Here is a 12,249-nt window from a genome sequence, read left to right on the forward strand (position 1 = left end):
GAGAGGGAGAGAGAGAAAGAGAGAGAGAGAGAGATTTGTTCCACTTATGTATACATTCATTGGTTGATTATTGTATGTGCCCTGACAGGGAATTGAACCCAGTTCCTTGGTATATGGGGATGACACTGTAACCAACTGAGCTACCCGGCCCAAGCCAAATAATTTCTCAAAAAATGTAATAATCATACCCCAAAGGAAGCCTGATGTGACATAATAAACCAGAGAAAACTATTGTTATTCCAGCCTTTTAAGTAAATCCAACGAACCTATAATGGTTTTTATAGTAGATGTGATACAAATCCCCTACTTCTCTGGTTTGATATTTGTAGGTTAGGAGTGCTGAATTCAGAACTATTTCCATGGGAAATGTTACAGAGATTACATCGTGAGAAAGAATGTAAGAGAGCTTCCCAGGTTTTCGATGCCTTTATGTTCTGCTCTTCAGAGATTTGAAGGCTAATCTGATTTACATTGTTCATTAACAAATTGGAATCCATAAGATTGGTTATGGAAAGGCACTTAGTGAGATTTTCTTCCAAAAATTGTTGGTAGAGTTCATCCACCTTTTTTTCCATATAATTATTAAGCATAGAATTAGAGAGGGGCTGCTTATGAAACAATATACTTTTTTCTCGAATTTCATCCCCATTCAAAAGTTTTGAAGCAGGTAGTTTCTCCAGAGGCTCAATGATAGAAGAATGGCCCAATGGTATATCTACTGAAAGTAAAAGGGGACTGTTAAAAGCATCATCAAGTATGTGTTCCACAAAGCAGCTTGAATCATAAATGTTGCCCATATGTTCTCCTCCAATCTGTAGGTCAGGATAATTCTGGCAAATACTTGTAAATGACCAAGATCGGTATAAATCCAGTTGTCTTTCATCACACTGTTCTCTTTTTGGAGTGGGTAATGCAAAAGACACATTTCCTGGAATGAGTGCGCTTTTGCATTTTGGTACAGTTATTTCATCTGCAGATTTTATTTTATTTGCATCATTAATTTGCTTTGCTAAACTTTCTTTCTCAACCTTTTGTTGATTTTCTATTTTATCAGGGGAAAGTGAATTGTCTTCTATATCTAAAAGTTGCTTTTTCCAAGTTTCCTTTTCATCATTTGAGGTCTTCTTACATGTAAGTGATTTACAAAATTTTGTATATTTCTGTTCTTTGTATAGGAGTTCAATTAAGAAGGCTTCTCCAAGCATTTTATTAGGCAAGATTTCTAAGCTGAAGAATACAGTATATTCCTGCAATTATAAAAGAACTCATTAAGGCAACATATATTAAAATGTCAAATTAAGATTTATCTTCTACATGAAATGCAAGTGACTTAGGGAGGCAGTATTACTCAGAGGATAGAGAATAGGACCAGGAGTAAGGAGACTTGGGTTCCAATTCAGCCATTAACATTTTAATATCAGGTAATTTATTTCCTGTTCCTCAGTCTCAACTTTCCTATCAATTAAATGGTAATAACACTCCCCTGCTTTCTTCACAAAATGATTGTCAGGATATTATATCATGCACAAGCAAGTGCTTTAAAAAGTACAAACTTATACACATGTTTAATTTTACATGTATATACATTCAGCTGTCATAAATGATTTATTTTAAAGTTATTAAAGCACCTAACCTTTTCTTTTTTTGTAATAATTTTTAATGTTGACACTATTGCAGATGTTTTCCATTTTACCCCCTTTACCTCTTCAAATAGTTTATTTAAAATCAAGCCTGCTTTCAAAAAGTCAGTCTTAATTTAACTATGTTTTAATTAATGTCATTTGAGTCACACATTGAAAAAATTACTATGCCTTAGAATGTGTACAAGGAATGAATATTTATACATAGTTTCTACTCATGAATACTTTCATATTTAACCTATAAATGTAGAGACATACTTTTTCAATAATCTAAATTGAAATAGTAATTCATAGAGATAGAAAGAGGAAAAGAGATTGTCGGGGCTGGGGAGAGGGGGAATAGGAAGTTGGTGTTTAATGGACACAGATTTTCAGTTTTGCAACATGAAAAATTTCTGGAACCATGGTGATGGTTGCACAACAATGCAAAAGCACTTAATGCTGCTGAACTGTACAATTAAAAAACAGTTAAAATAATAAATAAATAAATACAAATAGTTTTGTTAAAATCACTACCATTGTTTTTTTTTTCTTTTGTCTTTTTCTTTCCTTCCTTCCTTCTTCTTTTCTCTCTCTCCTTCTCTCTCTTTCTCTCTCTCCTCTCCTCCATCCCTTCCTCCCATCTTTCCTTCCTTCCTTTCTCCCTTCATTCCTTCCATTCTTTTCTTTTTCTCTTTGTAAAATAATATTTTATTGAGATATAATTTACATACTATAAATTTCACCTTATTAATGAATAAATTCACTTGGTTGTAGGATTTTACAGTTTTACAACCAAAGACATCATCTAATTTCAGAACATTTTCATCACCCTAAAAAGAAAACTTATTCCCATTAAGCACTCACTCTGCATCTCCCTCACTCCCATCCCTAAACCCTGGTAACCAGTAATCTATTTTCAGTCTATATACATTTGCTTATTTTAGACATTTCATATAAATAAAATCATACAAAATATTTTCAAAATTTAACCATGTTATAGCATGTATAGTATTTCATTCCTTTTTATAGTAAAATAATATTCCATTACCATTCTTTTCTTTTTTGCTTAAATCTTATTTCTCAAAGCACTCATTCAGTCTTTTGCATGGTTTGCATACAACTTTAAGAATCTCAATTTTTCCTATAAAATATATAAGGGTGAGAAAAGAAAAAGCAGACTTGATTCAAGACACAATTTTCCTTTTATAGGTCTATAGAGTCTACTATAAGTGTTCCCAGGAAACTTATTTATTCATATTTAAAAGTTTTTTGGAAGAAAATCAAACAATACAACTCAAAATATGTAAGAATTTAGATTTACCTTTTCCTAATATCAAGATACCTAAAGATTCTGTCTTCTGAGTTTCCAACACTTCAAACACAGGAAAAATACCTTTTGGCTTCTTTGTTTCTCAGCTTTTGGTTTATATCTCAGAAAGATAACTTCAGCCACACAAAATGTAATGTTCTGTTTTCCATTCATGCCCTAGGACTGAACTAAACTAACAGGAAAATGATGTGGGCCGATCACATATATGGTATGGTGATGATGATCACATACCAAAAGAGGATCTTGAAAGTATTTATTCAAGATGCAAATGAAAATTACAGTGGGAAATGTTAACAACCATCATTTTCTTCTTTTAAGCAAAGACAAAGACAAGGTTATTTTAAAATTTTTAAGTAAAAAAAAAACCAGCATATTTTCTCATAATGAATAATTTAAAATAAAGTCATCAACAAGATAATGGTTAGATAAAATATGATACGTCTATTCCATTAAATACAAAACTAAGGACTTTGAATAATGGAATAATAATAAGTATCTATTAAGTAATTACTACTAAACACATAATTCAATAAAAGAGAAAAAACAGAAGCTATTGTCTCCATTTAACAAAAGAAACAAAGACAGAAAAAGGTTCTATACTTGTTGAAGGTCACAAAGCTATTAAATGCTGCAACTAGGATACACACCAAGCAATTGCATTCAGAACCCATGCTCTTAATCACTACACTGTATTGCCACCATGTGAACTGATGGAATGTGAGTTGCACACAAGATATACAGTATGATTGCATCATGTATTGAGCATGTACTATGTGCCAGGAATGTTTCTAAATATTTCACATGTACTAATATAATCTTCATAGCATCTCTATGAAACAGATATTATAATCACCATTTTACATATGAGAAAACTGAGGTGCAGAGAAGTTAAAGAAGATGTACAATATCACACAGCTGTAAGTGGTATAGAGTCTGGGTTTGAACCCAGGCAGCCTGGCTTCAAAGACTGTGCTTAGGTTACCTGCTATCACTGACTTCTCTCTTTTAATTGATGTAATATATGTAATCATGTTTGTGGAAAAGGATATAAACCAAACTGTTAATAGCAGTTTCCTCTGGGAGCGGGGTGGCAGGTAGAAGATAAATGGGTAATTTTACATTTTACTTGCTATATTTCTATATAGATTGAAGTATTCTACAAGGACCATGTATTCATGTATTATTTGCACAATTTAAAAATAAAGAATTCACATGCACAAAGGACAAGAAAAAATTATACTACCTTCTTTAGAAATCATTTTCTCAATCTCACATTTGTTAGGATGATTTTAAACCCAGATACAATCTTCCAGAGTAGACTGAGAAGCATAAACAAATTTTTTACATAGTTGCTACTTTTGGTTACAATTATCAATACAGCTTTTTTTTTTTTTTTTTAACAAATAATTATTTCAAAGTAATTATCACAAACATTCCATAGAATAGGTTAATTCTAATTTTGGTTGTTTTTTGTTTTTTTCATTTTTTAAAATTTATTAGGTTGACATTGTTTAATAAACTTTTGTGTGCCATACAAATCAATTTATGTTAGCTTGTCAAAGTTATCCTCTTACAAGAAGCAGAGTATTAATTTACCTTGAAACCAAGTAAAATGAGGAACTATGTCCCAATCCCACACAGGTTGCCAGAAAGATAATGAAAATAATTGTAAAAAATAAGTTTCCTAGAGATTCCAAGATGGCAGCAGATTAACTGGAAACTACACTGACACTCTCCCAGGACCAAACTGGAATTACAAATAAAATATAGAAAAAACATCCTGAATAATCAACTGCAACTGAAGACTAGCTTGAGAGCACCCTCATAACCAAGAAGGAAAAGTGGAGTCCACATAGAGACTGGTAGGAAGTTCAGAGGCACGAGATGGCTGGCTGGGCTCCCACAGGCAGCAGCTGAAAGTCTGGAGGGATATTTCATCTGTTGGGGGGGTTTCCACTAAGGACTCTGGGGTCAAAACCCCAAGCTTGGGTCCCCAGCCCAGAGCACAGGAACTGAGAAAGGTACCCACATAACAACTGTCTGTGAAAAGCAAAAGGGTTTCTGTCTGCCATGGAGAGATGTTTAGTAATGCAGGCACCCTCTAAAATGGCCAACACACAAAATTTCGTGTGCAGCCACTCACCTTGGGCTCTGGTAGAGGGATGTCAGAGTGGACTAGAGCTGTGTGAGGAAAATCCAGGTGTGTTGCCTCTGGGGATAGAACTTGGAGCCTGGCCATCTGAACTCCTATGCTGAGTCATTCTCCCATACTGCAGAGTACATATTTCTCAGGCAAACCTTTACCATCCAGGAAGCTTTTGTCTGCGGGCGGGGGGGGGGGGGGGGGGGGAGAAGCAATTGCCCCACCCATTGGAAAATCTCTCAATCTATCTTGTGGAGTTGACAACATGCAGTGGTCTATAGCCTGAGGCTCATTAAAAGACTCAGATTAACAATCAACCTGCAAACAGAGGTGGACCTCTGAGTGCTGTCAGTCTTTGCCTGATCTGCTTCTAGACCGGGAGCTTGGAAAAGCAGACCTTGGTGCACATCTCAGTCCTTTCCAAATGCACCCAGACCTAGCAGAGGGAACCAAAAGCTGTGGATGGCTGATAGCTCCAAACAGGATACCCAGGGCCAGTCACAAATAGCACCTAACATTGGCCCACACCAGAGACCCTCCAAAAAGACTGGGAGTCGTAGCAGACCTATCTAATACCTAGAAACAAATCCAAACAGGCAACCAAAATGGGGATACAAAAACAAGCTCCAAGAGAAAGAACAAGAGAATTCTCCAGAAGAAATAAACAATCTATCAAATACAGAGTTCAGAATAATGATTGTAAGGCTGCTCAACAGCATGAGAAAAGATATGGAAATTAAGAAAGAAATTTAGAATGACATAGCAGAAATAAAAAATACATTGGAAGGAATAAACAGAAGTTTAGGGGAAACTGAGGATGGGATAAATGAGTTAGAAGACAAGGCAGAAAAAGCACTTAATCAGAGAAGCAAAAAGGAAAAACAATTAAAAAACAAAAGGACAGTTTAAGGGAGCTGTGGGACAACATGAATGTAACAATATTCACATCATAGGGGTAACATAAGGTGAAGAAAGTGAGCAAGGGATAGAAAACCTGTTTGATGAAATAATGGCAGAAAACTTCTCTAACATGGTGAAGGAAAAAGTCACAGAAGTTCGGGAGGCACAGAGAGTCCCAAGCAAGAAGAATCCAAAGAAGCCCAGGCCCTGACACATAATTAAAATGCCAGAAATTCAAGACAGAGAATCTTAAAGGCAGCAAGACAAAGGCAATTTGTTATTTACAAAGGAGCTCCCATAAGGCTGTCAGCTTATTTCTCATCAGAAACTCTACAAGCCAGAAGGAAATGGCATGGAGTATTTAAGGTAATGAAAAGCAAGGATCTGAAACCAAGACTACTCTATCCAGCAAGGCTATCATTCAAAATAGATGGTGAAATAAATAGCTGCTCAGACCATAAAAAGACTAAAGGGGTTTATCAGCACCAAACCAGTATTGCTAGAAATGTTAAATGGACTGCTCTAATAAGAAGTAGAATGTTTGTTGGGGCTTCCCTGTGAAGCAGTCTGGACCAGGGCTTTTGTTTGCTGGAAGATTTTTTTATTGTTGCTTCAATTTCATTCATTGCTGTTGGCCTATTCAGGGTTTCTGATTCTTCCTGATTCAGTTTTACATGATCTCACTCACATGTAGAATCTGATGTACAAAATAAACTGATGAACAAAATAGATCCAGAGACATAGAAACATGGAACAGACTGAAGAATCTCAGAGGGAAGGCGGGGGCAGGGAGTGGGTGGGGAGAGATTAATCAAAGAACTTATACACATATATGCATAACTCATGGGCACAGGCAATAAATAGTGCGGTGAAGGCTGGGGACGGATGGATGCAGGGTGGAGGGGATCAATGAGGGGAAAAATGGGGACATCTGTAATACTTTCAACAATAAAAATAAATTCTTTAAAAAAAAGTTTTCTACCTCTCCCACCACAAAGGAATATTAGAAGAAAATGGAGATCTCAAATTGTTCTAACCAGATTCCATCAGTTATACCCTATCTCCTTTGCTTCCATTACCTCTATATCCAGTTGATCCATATTCTAACAGTGCCCTGTCTCTGCTTTTCTCTTGGATTGCTGCAGCTGCTTCCAGGCTTGTCCCCTCTCAAATCCACTAGACATGTTAGGCTGATCCACCTTTCACCCAAACCTGTCAAATCTTTCAATGACTTCTAATAGTCCATTGATTAACAGTAATTTATTGAGTGCCTTGTAAGTGAAAAGTGCTCTTAGGCAACATCTGTGCTTATGTAATCTTAACATCAAATCTGCAAGTTATAATTTTGCAAGTTTTTACAAAACAGGAAAGAACCTCAAAAATACAAAAAATCAAAATCTAAAATGAAACCTGAAGGTGCTTTACCCTGTTTACTTTTTTAACTTTTATTCCTACACTTTCTCCCAAAGCTCCAATTTTCATGTGGCTTCATGACTGTTCCTTCTACCTAAAATTCCTTTATTCTTATTATTTCCTGGCCTAATGTATGCTCCTTAGGTTTCTGTTTAGCTCTCAGTTTTTTAGAAATACATGACTTGACCCACCTAGCCTGTTTGAGATTTCTCTACATTTCATTTACATTTTCTTATTAGTTATCACTCTGTGAGTTCCTTGAAGGTAAATGCTCTCTTACTCATATTGATGTGTGTGTTCCCAAGCAGCATGCAGAGTATGACACTTATTATCATCAGTTATAATTATTAGCATTTTCTAAACTACCTGTACATGTCAAACCATGTGCCTAACACTTTTACATACTCAGTTCATTTAATCTTACTTATGGTATTGCTGTCAGGTAGGCCTCAATAGAGAAACTGGCAATTTAACAATAGAGAAACTAACATTCAGAAAGAAGTAATTTGCCCCAGTTTCATAACTATTAAGTTGTAGAGTCAGAATCCAAATTTGCTTAACACAAAAGCTGGTGCTATGGTTCTTTGACCCTTCACTCTTAATTTCCATTGTAATTTTTTGGCAAACCTCCCAAATCCTGTAAATGCTATTTATTGCTATCTTCAACTGCTGGAAAAAGTTAAAACTTAAAAGTAAAGACTGAAATAATGAGCTATGAATGTATTGAAGAGGAAGATGACATTAAAGTGCAGGGTCATCTTTAAACACAAAGAAGAGAGGAAGTGCTAAGAGATTCAGGGGCTATTGCACCCACAATTACACAAGCCAAAAGTTCTACTCCCAAAAGGAAAGGGTGCCCTGCAAACCACATCCTCAAAAGGGGAAGAGCACTGGAGAGGGAAAGGAGGCACCTCCCTGGGCTAAGAGAAAAAGTAACAAAGGTTGCTATGATTGTTAATTTTTAAGAAGATGTATTTGCAAAGATTAGATATTTCTTAATTAGAGCTTGGATTAATTATTTTGACCAGGATATAGAAAGTATTATAGAACAGTGTTTTCCAATAGCAATATGTTGCCAGCCACATATGTCATTTTGTGACAGGAACATTTTATAGACCTTAGAGAGGTGTTATTGAACAGTTCCCTGAGTCAATGGGAGAGGGCTGTTCTCAAACTCCATTCTTGTCTTCTCATATAAATGATTTTATATGAGAGACCTTGACTGTGTTGTGATAAAGTGAATTTATTAGAACATTAAAGCAAGTGAATTAAAAAAGTTAAAGCATACATATTTATTAATGAAGCAATAAATTCCTCTGTTAGATATTCTGGTATAGGTTAATTTTTTGTTATGTTTTTTTCATGATTTATGAGAAGTATCTGGTAACTTTATTTTGACAAACCCAAGACCACTGACTTCACTGTTTAAACAATGGGCAGGCACTCTTCTCTTTCCCTCCCTGCAGTTTTAACAGCTTCAGGATGATTCCCACTACTTGTAGTCTCTCTGGTTGGTTTGAATTAAGATTCCTCCTCTCCCCCTTCGGTTCTCCCTCCTCTCCTGCATTGTTTTGTGAGAGGATAGGTTTTAACCCTTTGTTCTCAAGATAAGGTCCTACTACAAGAGGCCTGCAAAGCTTTTTTGCTTTGTTTAATTTTCCTGCTTTAATTTTCCTTTACCTCCTGCCCTGAAATTTTCCTAGCTTTTTGTTGTCTTTATAATATTTCCCCCTTAAGTGATACCATTTAAATAATTTTGAGATGTTGAGGACTGATGGTTAGTTTTTTGTATTTATTTTTGGTTTATTTGGGGAAGTACAGTTGGTTTTGGGATGGTATTATTTGTTTCCTATTTGGGCAGGTAGGAGTTAGGATTTTGTATAGAAATATTCAGTAGCCTGTTCTAAGGGACTGAGAGGTATATTTTAATATTTTTGTTGGATGACCATTTATAGTCGAACTGTTTTTAGTCTGGAAGACACAAAATGGACAAGGAGATTAAAAAGACAGAGTACAAAAAGAAGTAAGAGAAACAGGGAAACCAGGGGGCCCAGGAAAGGTAGCAGTCAAGAGTTCCATGACCAGATGTTGGACCAGGAACTCCACCTTCATTCAGCCTGGGTCTGGAGTTCCCTGGCTTTGTCTAGAAAATACAGGATATGGCCCTGGACTTGGCCTATTTGGTTGATCCAAAAGCAGCATTCCTCTTGAAGCATGGCACAGACCTTTCCCGGTGCAGTTGTGAGCATATCTAGCCCCTGTATATTTTGGAGAACAACTGTTGTTCAGGAGTTGATTTGAGCCTGGAGGGTAGAGAGAGAGGCTGTAATTTGGGTATTAAATTGAGCCAATTTAGAGGAGAGGTTAATATAGACTTTGTTGAGACTTCTCTTGTGGTTCCAGTGGCAGCCCCTGCTACTTCAGTTAAGGTGACCTGATATTGTAGAATGCGATTGTTGGTAATCCAATGGGGCCCCTTGGTATTTAATAAGGGTCCTATTTAGTGAGAGATGTATAAAGTAATTTCTTGTCCTACGGATATTTTAAAGGCTTCCTCTAAGAGCAGGGCAGCTGCCATGACTACCCTGAGACAGTGGGGCCAGTCCTGGCTACTCTATCTAATTCTTTTGAGAAGTAGCCAATTGGTCTCTCGGTAGGTCCCAAGACCTGTGTTAAAACCCTAATGTGATTCCCTGTCTTTTAGTGACATATAATTGGAAGGGTTTTTCAAAGTCCCGTAGACTCAATGCAGGAGCCTGAGTAAGGGCTTCTTGCAGGCCTTCAAAGGCCCTTGGTTGATTTTTTGAAATTGTAAATTAGGTGTTTTTTGTTGGTTGTTTTCTTTTAGGGTCTTATAAAGGGGTTGAGCTGTTTCTCCATATTTTGTAATCTACAGTCTATAGTATTCATTAGCTCTAGAAAAGCCTGTAGATATCTTTGGGTTGTGGAATACTTAGGATAGCCTGGGGTTTTTTTGAAGACAGTATTTTTTTCCCAGGAGTTAATATAAGGCTTAGATACTCCATTTTTTGTTGGAGGAAAATTTGAGTCTTACTTTGAGAGCTCTTATATCTTCTTTCAGCCAGGAAATTTAGGGTTTGTATTGTATGCCTGTGTCCTAATTCTTTAATAGGAGAACAGATTAGTAAGTCATCCATATATTGGATGACTTGTTTACCCCCCTTAAGTTATAGGTCCCTTAAATCCTTTGCCAAGTCTTGTTCAAATAAGTGTGGGCTGTCTCTAAACCCTTGGGGAAGAACTGTCCTTGTAAGCTGTTGCTTCTGTCCCTGGGTGTCTGTCCACTTAAAGGCTAATAAAATTGGGATACAAAAGAAAGTATCTTTCAAGTCTAATATTGAAAATCATTGAGTTTGAGAGGGAATTTTCCCTAAAATTGTATATGGGTTTAGTACCATGGGATGTATAGGAATTATAACCTCATTAATAGCTTGTAAATCTTGGCCTAATTTATACATTCTGCTTTTTTACAAACAAGTAGGATAGGGGTGTTGTAAGGGGAATTACAAGGAACTAGCAGCCCATGACGAAGGAATGTTGTAATAACCTTTTGTAAGCCTTCCCTTGCTTCGGGATTTATAGGATATTGTCACTTGTTTGGAAATTTATTTGTGTCCTTTAACCTGATTATGGCTGGTTTTGTTCCATGGGCTGGGCCTGTAGTGCTTGTGGCCCAGAGCTGGGGGTTAAGTTTTTGGTTTATGTATATATCTATTTTAGTTGCTCTTCTTTTTATAAATACAGTCATAATTGGAATGGGGCTCTCAATGTTTGTTGAAAAAATTATTAAGGTTTTGACTTTGCTTGAAATATCTGTTCCTAACAATGGAATAGGACATTTTGTCATAATTATGAATTGGTACACAAAAGTAGTCACTCCCCATAAGCAATTCAAAGGTGGTATAAAATATTTTGCCTTGGGTTTTCTGTCTATATTTTGTATGATGCTGTTGACAGGAGAGGTCCCAGGTAGGAGGTTAACACACAGAAGCCGGTTCTGGTGTCTAAAAGGAAATTAATGGGCCTTCCTGTCACTTTAAGGGTTATCCTTGGCTCCATCCTTTTAATGATGATGCTCTTAGAGGGAGCTGGCTAGAGTGTAGGGCCCCTTTAGTTTAAGACCATTGTGTGGGTAGGTTCTAGTACGGGGGCCCCTATGGGCCTTGGGACAGTTCTTCCCCCAGTGGCCAGACTTGTGGCAGGAGGGACACAGCCTTCAAGAAGGCCCCCTCTGAGGGCAGTCCTTTTTCCAGTATCTGGGGTGCCCGAATTCATAGCAATTGTTGGGTGGAGTATTTGTAGGTTTCCCTTTCTGTGGCATCATTGGCTTCTGCCCCTGCAAGGCAGCCGTAAATTAGGCCTACCTTTCTTGCATGTTTTTTTCTTTATTTAAAGTCCTCTCTTCCTTCTCTTGATCCCTGCTGTAAAATACTGAGGATGCTACTTTTAACATTTCTTTTATGGGGGTAGCTGGTCCCATTTCTAATTTTTGTACCTTCCTCATAATATCTGGGGCCGACTGAGTCATGAATTTATTTTTTAGGATAACTGTTTCAGCTGGATTATTAGGATTCAGATTGGTATATTTTATCAAAATTCCCTTAGCTTTTCTATGAAGGAGATGGGATTCTCTTGAGGACCTTGATCAATGGTTGTCAGTTTATTGTAATTAACAGGTTTCTTTTGGGAGGCTTTGATTCCCTGCAGGAATTAATAAAGCATGTGATCTCTGTTCCATCTCCTACCCTCCGAATCATAATCCCAATTAGGATCAGAATAGGGATGGCTCTACTCCTGGTGGGTAGTTATCATTTTGTATG

General features: G+C 36.8%; 1 protein-coding gene across 1 annotated transcript; it reads right to left on the reverse strand.

Annotated features, from left to right (window-relative positions):
• Positions 1–278: 278 nt before the first annotated feature.
• Positions 279–1,205, reverse strand: LOC308550738 (TLR adapter interacting with SLC15A4 on the lysosome-like; the record flags this gene model as incomplete). The annotated part of the gene is made up of 1 exon (XM_081124882.1): positions 279–1,205. One exon carries the CDS (start codon positions 1,203–1,205, stop codon positions 279–281), a length of 927 nt encoding a protein of 308 aa, XP_080981008.1.
• Between the last annotated feature and the right edge of the window lie 11,044 nt (positions 1,206–12,249).

This window comes from Miniopterus schreibersii (genome assembly GCF_964146895.1).
Source record: "Miniopterus schreibersii genome assembly, chromosome: X".
Lineage (NCBI taxonomy): Eukaryota > Metazoa > Chordata > Mammalia > Chiroptera > Miniopteridae > Miniopterus > Miniopterus schreibersii.